Genomic DNA, 10,180 nt, shown 5'->3' with positions numbered 1-10,180 from the left:
AAATTAACTTATTTTTTGTTTATTAAGAGCACACAAACAAAACTTTTTATGTGAGTGCATTTACAATACGATTTTTGTTATGCCTCTAACGCGAACTCGCGCTGGTGTAACGAGGGGGCTCTACGTACCTTCCAGAAGGCACCCCGTAGTTACAGCCGTAGACCACGGCCGCCTCTCGCAGATTTTAGGACGCAGAAACAATGGCGGTGCTTTTGATTGTTCAGTGGCTGGAGTTGCAGGAAGAGCGGCAGTTTCGTGAGCATCGCGATGCGTTCCAGATGCCCGAGGAAATGTTCCGGTCTCGGTATCGACTGAGTAAGGACTTGGCACGGTGGTTGTGCGAAGAGCTTCTTCCGGTGCTTGGGCGGGAGCGAGTGAACACTCGCACAGCGTTGACTGCAGAAGTGCAAATTCTGTGCGCGCTTCGCTTCCTTGCCACAGGCGGATTTCACGGTGTGATTGCCAGTGACGAGGACTTGACTACAAGTCAATCTAGTGTTAGCCGTTCGGTTCACGCAGTCATCGAGGCTATCGTGGATTGCATCGGCGACGCATGGATCTCGTTTCCAGACGACACAGCGGCATTAAGTTCTGCATCCGAAGGGTTCGTGCGGAGAGACTGCAGGTTCCAGGGTTGCGTCGGGGCTGTGGACGGCACATTTGTGTGCATTCGCGCACCATCGGATAGGGACGATGCCAACAAGGCGGCTTACTTCTGCCGGAAAGGCTATTACGCCTTGAACGTCATGGTGGTGAGTTTTTATAAACGCTGCCTCAAAAGGGGCAAGGTTCTGGCCGGTACACTTGTGATCGCTATCGGTACCGATCCGGATCGAAATCCTCGGCTGCGATTTGCTCTCTCGCACATTTTGTGCTAAGGAGCCAATCACGACCGAGCAATTCGATCCGGATTGGGCTTGATCGCGATCAAAAGTGTGCCGTATATAAGTCGCGGGCCGCTTTTTCCGTCGCGTCGATAGACTGAATTTTTTACAAGCACTGCTCCAGGAGGGCACATGTAACTAGCAAACGGAGGCCTCAGGAGAACACCTGAGATTATAATAAATCTATCGCGGACAGCTGATCTTATAGATCCCTGGCACGGGCAGGCCTCTGCGAGCCCCAACCTGCGGACCAGTCCAGGTTCTAGCTTGGGTGTCTTGGAGGCGCCGCCAATAAGGCGAAATAGCAATACATTGTTACAATTAGTAAAAAAAAACGATTAAATCGATATAATTACGTCCAGCCGCCAACTTGTTACGCGCTCAGCACTACTGCGCCCCGCGACTTCTGCAACCCCTGTCAAAACTTTGCCTCGAAAGGCACGTTCGACGCACCTTTAGCTTCTGGGATTTTGCGTACGTCTGACGTACCGTTAGTCACTTTGTTCAACGAAACTGGGTCGAACGATAACGAGATGGAAAGTGTCCCTGTGACATCAACGTGACGCCCCATTGACATAGAAAAACACACTTGATGAACACAGTTCAGAGACAGGTGTTTTATTTTGGATGCGCATGATCGGTCTAAAAAAATGTTTTGGTAAATGAAACGATGCACACGATCGTTGTAAGAAATATTTTGTTAAATAAAAAGCTAATTGAAAGGGCTCGGGCATTCTAAAAAAAGCAGCAGAAAAATATCACTGTGCTGATGACATAAATAAATTTGACCAGATGAATGTTGCACTGTGTCATTGTCTAGTCCTGCATGACCATGATATTTACTGTGCAAAGCACTCAGTGATATGTAACTGACACACAATTTTTTGCAGGTGCGTGATGCGAGCCTCAGAATAACTGCCCTCGAAACCTCATACCCAGGATCTGTGCACGACTCTTTTGTGTGGAAAGCATCAAGCCTCTACGCAGAGTGCCGATCTGGGAGCCTGCTTCATCGTGGTGAATACCTGCTTGGTATGTGACTTGTAATGAACGAAATACAATTGTGAGCAGTGGTGGTAATACTAGTGTGGAAAGAGTTTTCATGAAAGTGGCACAATTAAAGTTACCTAAAGGCTGCTCTCCAGATTTTTCTGTTGGCCTAAGATCCCTGCAAATGTCACACACATTTGGCAAATTTATGAACATTGTGAATTATCACTCACATCTTGCGAACGAAATCTACAGCAATGTTGTGCAATTGTAACGTGAAAGCGTAGTTACTGTAACTTGTAAAACTGAAACAATATGAAATTAGTTGTGCACTTATGTTGAGATGCAGTCAAATAAACAACAGTGACTGAAAATAAATCTAATTGTCAAGGCAATACTCCATACCTTAATTGAATTTTTTTACATGCTCAGCTCATTTAAATAACATGTGCTATCAGTGCATTCTCTGAGCTACGAAAATGTTACTTGTTGCCTCATGTCTTCGAATTAGTTATTTATTTAGTGTGCAATGCATTGTTAAATAATGTGCAGGTGACAGCGCCTATCCGCTCCAGCCATGGCTTGTCACACCTGTTCCTGGGAACCACATTTCTCGTAGACCTGCAGCCATGTTTAACGCTGCCCACTCATCACTGCGCTCAGTTGTGGAACGCTGTATTGGGGTCCTCAAGATGCGCTTCAGGTGTCTGCAACGGCACTGGGCACTCTACTATGGGCCAGTGTTCACATCAAAAATCATTGCAGCCTGCGCAGTGCTGCACAACTTGTGCGTGCGCGCTGAGCTTCCAGAGCCAGATTGCACCTCTGGGATCGACGACTTCGACGGAGACGTGAACGCATACGATGACAGCGAAGATGTGACGGCGGCAACACTCTACAGGGCGGGCAGGCAGAAACGCGAAAGGATGCTGCAAATGTTCTGAGCAGGCCAGCAGTTCAGCATATCCAAGTAGCCACCCTGCAAATGAGAGCCATTGAAATAGTAATTGTAGTACCTGCAAGCGCAGTGCTTTTTTTTCTTGTTTAAATTTTTATTTCTATCTATGGTATTTTTTTCTTGTTTTTGTTGCAGAAAGCAACAGACAGCTGGAAGACGCAGCATATTTTAGTAGCTAGTCCATAAGCGTGTCATTGGCAGGTAGTCAAAGACACTTATTCTTTTCTTGGTGCAAGTATAGTGTGAAATGTCATGCACCCTTCAGTTCTCATAGAGGACGACAGGGATTACTTTCTTTTTATGTGCCACAAGATTTCATGTGCCATTGCACGTTATAATAGCGGCAAACAATGAGAAGCCTCCAGTAAGCTCCATTTATGTTCAGTATGAATGCAAGAGGACAGACCTTTTTTGGTTTAATTTTCCACATGCCGCAATATTGTGCTCTTAGTAGCATACTTATTTAACATTTCTGGCCCTACGTGCTGAGCCTATGCCCTAGCCCTATGTGCTGAGAAGGTGAGAACTCTCATCAGAAGAGTGAGCACACCTTGGACTATCGTCACGGCGTCTTGTTTTACCGTCCCGGTGAAGAATAATCGGCCACATGACGGGAGCATGGGAGAATCCAAATGTAATACCAAGAAGGCAGTCTGCCTGGTCAATGGAAAATCTGTGACCCTGACCAGCAGCTAGCAATTTTACCTTCCCTGAAGCATTGACTTCTATATCACAAGACCTGCAGCACAGTCACTCTGCCAGCAGTTGGCGTGCAGGATGCATATCCTCCAGTGTGATGCCTGGGTGTATTATCTAAGTGTGCTGTGCGTATGCTGGCTTAGGTAGTTTTTTTTTCAAGTGCCACACGAACATGTTCACCATCTGAGATGTGCTACGTGTGCCTGGTGATGAGCCTACAGTGTGATGCTCTGGTGTGCCTAAGCAGTGTTCTCCCACGACAATGTGATGTTCATGTGCAAGAAGAACAAGTGCTTCATTTATTGGTGCACTGGGCATGCAGGATGAGTCTGCAGTGTGTGCTTTGTGTAGCTTGGTATACTGCCTGAGGGCGCTCTTTTATGTCTTGGCAATTCATGCTTGCTCTTAACCTTGTTCCTTTATGTAGACTTCAGTAGTGAGATGTAATTAAGCCAGTGTCTGTGGAGAATCTCTTGCTATGTGCTCCTCCCCTTATAATGGAGGATAAGGCGTGACTGTTGATGTGCACAGCAAAGAATATGTTTGCCTGCGTGGGAATCAATCAGGATAGTCCCAGATATTCTTGTAGGAGCCACAGTGATGAAATAGGTACAGCGGCACTACAAAGTCGACACGTTTCTATTGGACGGCATGTTCAATAATTTCGTCCTTTCTCTGTCCACATTCATTGGCCTTGTTTTAATGCGAAAGCATTGAGTGGCTTATGAGGCAGGAAACGCAGTGTTGGCGGCATGACCACACGATAATGCAGGAAGGCTACGAACCCTCGGCCTTTGGTGGAAGTCGAACCCATGACCTTGTGTTGTGCACACCTTGTAACGAACACCGCTGGTCACATGATGTCGCCGCGCTTCTGCTGACATGGCTGCACTGCTTTCACATTCATCGACGTAGCGAGAACTAAGTGCCATTCTTGAATGCTGGCATCGTAGTGGTGATGTGGATGATTTGTAAGTGTCTATTTTGCTACGCATTAAATAAAATGTCATCGCACAAGCTTTCACAGCCAGCACTGCTCGAGTTATGCATTAATTAAAGTGAAAAGAAAAGAAAGGTTTTCCGATGCTGAAGCACTGCAAAGGTTATCTAATTTGCAAGTGATGCCAAATTACATCACAAGCGCTCACCAGTTTACTTTTGGCAACAGTCGCCTTGGACTGCTCATAAAAAGACAACCATTTCTCATTGTTCAGCGCAGTGGTCAGCATGCACTGTCTGTATCCAGGGAAGTATGGTTACAAAGCAGCTTATTCGGAGAAAACCGTGCATTCATTTCTTATGCACTGCCTTTCATAGCTTTGATGTGCTCGCAGGAAAACCAATGCCCGACTCACCTGACAGTTAGTTTTGCCTTTGCAAAGTTGCAAGCATTTGCTGCAGGGGGGTCACTAATTGCTGAAGTGCTTGGGTCTGCTGCGCCTGTTGTGCTGCGATCTGTTGAAAGTAATGGCATTGAAACTGTACTCTTTAGGATGCATGTGAAACCAAATTATTTAGTATAGTACCGTTGCCATGCTCTCGTCGATTCGCTGCATGAATCCTGTCTGTAGCTGCAGGTGTTGCTCCTGCACCTCTAGCAGGCGACGCTGGTCTGCTGCCAGAGTGGCGGCGCTGCTGTGCATCCTTTGCACAGCAGTCATCCGGCCGCGTGGTTGTAGAGGTGGAAGGGCTCGGTGTACTTGGGGATCATGCTGGCGTTGTCCTGCTGTGATGACTGCATACATTTTAGTGGGATTTTAAGGATGTGTTTTCATCTGCGAATCATCATTTCATTTGCAAAAGAGATGACCATAGCCAAAAAAGCATGTACTAGTTATTTTGAGCTCTGTTGTTTTGCTTCACTTGTTCTATATTTCTTTTGCAGTGTGTTTTTCATGAGCATGCGTATTTACGTTTACGCAAATACGCATGCTATACGCATTTACGCAGTTTACGCATTTGCTATACATTCATATTTAACTAGAGGATAACAACCTGCTGCAGCAGATGCATTCCAGTGGCTTGCAGGTTGGCTTGGAGACATGCATTGACTTTGTATCTTCAGTGAACACTAAAGATTGCTGAGAGTCCTGACAATTTAGGTCTAGTCCTCCCCTGTGGCACCTCTGACAGTGCAATTGTTTTCGGATGAGAACAATGAACTCTTTCGTTACCGTGCAAAAATTGATTGATATGACTGACAGTTTTGCCTTGTTAAACATTTCTGTGTGAATTCTGCTAACATCATCATGCACCATGAGATATGACGACTGAATTTTAACTATTGGGCAGATTGTGCAGATGAAAAGTCTGATAAAATAAATCTTCGACTGGAGGTATCGTCGAAAGTAGCATCCAATGCTTCAACTGCTTCTTCAATAAAAAGGCCCAAAACTTGCACTGTTGTCCACCCGGCAACACAACTTTTCAATGACAGCAGCTGCGAAGTTGGGCTGTCTGTTTTCTGTTCTGATGTCTAGGCTATCTTAACAATGTCTCATACAACGGTGAATGCTCATGAGTGTGTGTTAGTTCGATAATTGTGTTTGACTAACAAAGTACAATTTTATGTTCCCCCATGGGTTGCCGTTATCCATGAGCACTTCAACGCATGTACAGATTAATGTGTACGATCCTTCCCATTGTGTAGCAAATTTATAGTGGTAATTAAAGAATTAATATCTTGAGGCAGTGTATATGCATTTGTGCACACAGAGCTAATGCATCAAAGGCCCAACTGATGAAAATCATTATTTTTGTACTGTGTCGCAGACATCTTAAAACACTTCAAATTGTACCTGCGGTGCAAGTTTGAATAGTCTGCGTAAGATGTTTCAGCTAAATGTGTTCAATGGCTGGTTGTTTGCTCTCACCATCAGCATGTCATGTGCAATGGCATTTCTTCTTTCACTGTTTCTTGCACAAGGTTTTCATTTACCATATATGTTTAGTTGCTAAATGGGTGTTTCACAAGTGAGCTAGACATTAAATAGTTTATGTATTCATATGTGACAGTCCTGTAGAGAGCTGTAGTTTGGTGCACGCATTCTGCAAACTTAAGAAAGCTCAATGAAGAACAGTACGTTTTTATATTCAGTATGCATTTTAGCAGAATGCTCTTCACCAAGTACAAACAAGTGTTGCAAAGGTATATTTTCGCAGGTCAGAAAAAATGTATTTATCTTTTTTTCTCCACATTTATGACAATTTATTTCATGGTCACCATGTTCCAACTAGGACAACAGCCTTACAAAAGGAGGCAGTGCCTTCTCTGTTTGTATAAGAAGCTGAACAAGAAGTAAGAAATATGCATTACCGCATATTTAATTACGCAACACTTCCTAGCATACTCTCCAATGCAATGTTTGTGCCATGCATTTAACATAATGCTGTATTCACACTACAGGAACAGAGACTAGTGTCTTCACTTATTGTTCCTCTGTATGAAGGTTTGTGTAACTGTTTGTCTAACTCACAACGTATTTGCCACGAGCCCGTGCTTACATCTTCAATGTGATCAAGGGACCCATATGGGGCCCAAAACGTCACATTCTTTATTTTTCTTTTATTCTTGCAAGTGCACATTTCTTTGGCACTGGCATCGCAATGTATTTTATAAAGTACAAGGGTCTCATTCTTTTAACAGCACCGCATGAGCGTCGGCTGGCCCGTCGATGAGTGCCTTTTAATGGCGCAAAGTGGTGACATCGGCAAGCTATTGCTGATCTCTCTTGCTCATCTTGTCACTTTGCGCTCTTGGAAAGCACTGACTGGCTGGCCAGTCTACGCTTGTGCAGTACCATTGAACAATCGTTTGACTGTAGAGGCAGTTTGACTGTAAGTGCAACACTCGGTTGCTGCATTCTCACTTTTTTTTCTCGTATAGGTGCTAATGCTTACGACTTATGCTTGTGCATAACAAATGTCTATGGAAAATTGGGGCCAGACAGACAGACAATGAACTTTTATTAAATTAAAATTGGGGCCACGTTTCAGTTTTTCCAGGTATCATGAAGCATGTAAACGTACTATTAAGCATGAAAAGAGGACCACTCCGCTCACAGCTGCTTATTGTCACGAGATAAATACATGCATGCCTATTTTGGATGCCCGCATAGAAAAATAAGCGTTCATTGGTGTTGCATTACTTATTCAGCATTGGTGTATGCACTGGTAAGGAATACCAACTCCCCATCACTAGTTTGTCACATGATACCTTCATGTACCAAGTTCTTTATCGGGACCATCACTAACCTGGCACTGTCGCAGAAGCATAATCATGCTCTTGCAGTGCCGCGATACGTATGCTGCCCGCAACGTCTCCACGCTCCTGCGGCACTGGCTCAAGCTGGCGGCTTGCACGGACAGACTGTGATGCGAGGCTTGGACGTGCAATCTGTGATATGATGGGATTTGGCCAAGAAAGGAAGGCAAGCACACTTAGTGCAAAATGCAAGAATTTGTTTCTGTTTAATGCAACCTCTGTGGAGTTCGCCTGTATGTTGTGTTGTGTTGCAATGACAATATTTAATTTCATTTGATGTTCCAGCACTGCACTATGGCAGAAGGTGGGTCCTCGCCTATGACAGAAGACATAGGCGAGGGCCCAGCTTTATTTCAGGGACCTTAATATGTTGAGTGCACACCTATACTCAGGTGTGCATAGATTTTTGTATACCTTCATATGATTTTCTAGGAATTTCCACATATCAACCCCATCTCTATGATAAAGCATTCTGCACTATTCTGTATGGAATGTAAAGTGTTTTCACTTCTGATGACTCTACTCTGAAAGTTCAGTGATATAAAAGTGCAACTGTGATTATTTTTTATGCAATCTACACACTGATGTCTACACTGCTGTGTTAACTGTTTTTTATTTTCATATTGTGCAGTGTTGTGATGCTGCTTTTACTGTTGTTTGGTAATAAACAGCGTTAAAAATTTTGCGCATCATTCATTTGTTGTTTTTATATAGCGCATCTTGCAGCTTGTCGTTCCACTCATCTCTTTAACAGGCATGTCTGTACCGCCCTTTGTCTAGATGCAAAAAGCGGTCGCATTTGAAATGGAGATGCATATATGCAAATATATGTACTTTATCTCCATTCTGCTTGACGTCTTCCTCGTACTACTTTACGATATTCTAGTAATTGCGTGTCTGCTAGGCAGCGATATGGTACTCCGCAAAGTGATTGACACGGATAAGGGGCGTGAGCATGGTTTCTCACTTGGCTGCTAACAGGGGACCTTAATCGGCGCCTGGGGAAGGAGGGGCCGCCACAGCCTAAGGCGGAGTCGACGCCAGCGATACTGAGTACTTGGGCGTCGTCGTCTCCCAGTGAAGCAGCCAAATTTGGCGGCCCTCCGCCGGTACCTCTGTAATGTTAAAGCGCACCTTCGTAAAGGCGCGAGCACTTCGCATTGAACCGATCGCTAACCTGAATTCAGCCGCCTGTGCTGCAGCTTTCGCCCGCGCAGCTGCCACACGTGCCCGCCATAGGCGTTGCCACTCTTGTGGCGAATGGCTCGCAGGGCCTACCTCATTGAGCTCATTTGTGAGCTTTTGCCACATTTGTTGGCGCAAGTCGGTGCGCAGATTGGAGGATACTCGGCCCATTGCCGAGTTAGACGTGATGTAGTTTAGCATGAGTTGCCACTGTTCGGCGCTCATGCGCGGCGAGTATGGGCGGCGGTTCAACGACATGCTGCGATTCGCGGCGGCCATAGTTTCACTTGTAGCAGACGACGTCATCACGTGGATCGTATCTTAACACCTTCAAGGTTAACATTCTCACTTCAATTGTAATTTTTTTACGCTGCCAATTTTGTGTTGTGTGTTAATAATACACTGACCTATTTGCTCTATAAAACGATAGCTTTCACGTAGCAGACGACGGAAGTAAGAGACGTTTTGATACGGAATAATCGTACGTCTTCAGCTAGCTGATTTATTTTTACTGTAGAGGAAAACTGTTTTGATTTACCAAGAACCTTACGTTCAGTGCCTTCATTTCAGTTTCTTAGGCGAAACGTCAAGTTGGCGTCACGTTACGTAAGCAAAACTGGGCCACCAGCGCCATTTTGTTTGCGTAGCGCCTACGTCACGCACCGAAGAAAATGGCGGAATGTCCAGAATAGCGCCCCAGTTCGTGTTTGGAGTATGCGTGCTTAAGTAATTAGTTCGAAAGGTGGTTACGGAACTTTTGTTATTGAGTCAATTATCCATTTTTATTTTCAACGTAAGTACTGTCCGCCTTTTTGGCTAGTCCAGCAGAATAAGTAAATTAGTGTTATATGCCATAGGCGATTTACGTTATCATTAGACATTCGGCATTTTTGTCTATGATTACAGGCTTGCCACGTACCTGAGTCCAGCTTTTATTCCAAAGATACTGCGTGAAGGGCACGTGTAACGCGCCCCATCGTAACATGTGGCGGTACCGAGCTGACAAGCATTTAGTTCAATTCCTCAATGAGGATCGCTTCCGTCTCAGAGGACTTTCGTTTTAAATGCGTGAGCATCTGTATGCTCACCCAACGAGAAGAACCGTCCGTCCAATAAGACGATCGCTTTCACGATAGGGCCCGCAGCAGAAAGCGAATTCACCTGCGTGCTGCCTCTCGCTTCAACGCAAACCAAGCGGTG

General features: G+C 44.9%; 1 protein-coding gene across 1 annotated transcript; it reads left to right on the top strand.

The window, feature by feature from the left end:
- The first annotated feature begins 200 nt into the window (after nucleotides 1-200).
- On the top strand, nucleotides 201-2,818 carry LOC135902264 (putative nuclease HARBI1). Its single transcript, XM_065432248.1, has 3 exons — nucleotides 201-752; nucleotides 1,775-1,916; nucleotides 2,427-2,818. Exons 1-3 carry the CDS (start codon nucleotides 201-203, stop codon nucleotides 2,816-2,818), a joined length of 1,086 nt encoding a protein of 361 aa, XP_065288320.1.
- Nucleotides 2,819-10,180: the final 7,362 nt, after the last annotated feature.

The sequence above is a fragment of the Dermacentor albipictus genome, chromosome 6 (genome assembly GCF_038994185.2).
Source record: "Dermacentor albipictus isolate Rhodes 1998 colony chromosome 6, USDA_Dalb.pri_finalv2, whole genome shotgun sequence".
Taxonomy (NCBI): domain Eukaryota; kingdom Metazoa; phylum Arthropoda; class Arachnida; order Ixodida; family Ixodidae; genus Dermacentor; species Dermacentor albipictus.
Note: the sequence above shows the minus strand (reverse complement) of the source record. Positions and strands in the feature narration are given on the sequence as shown.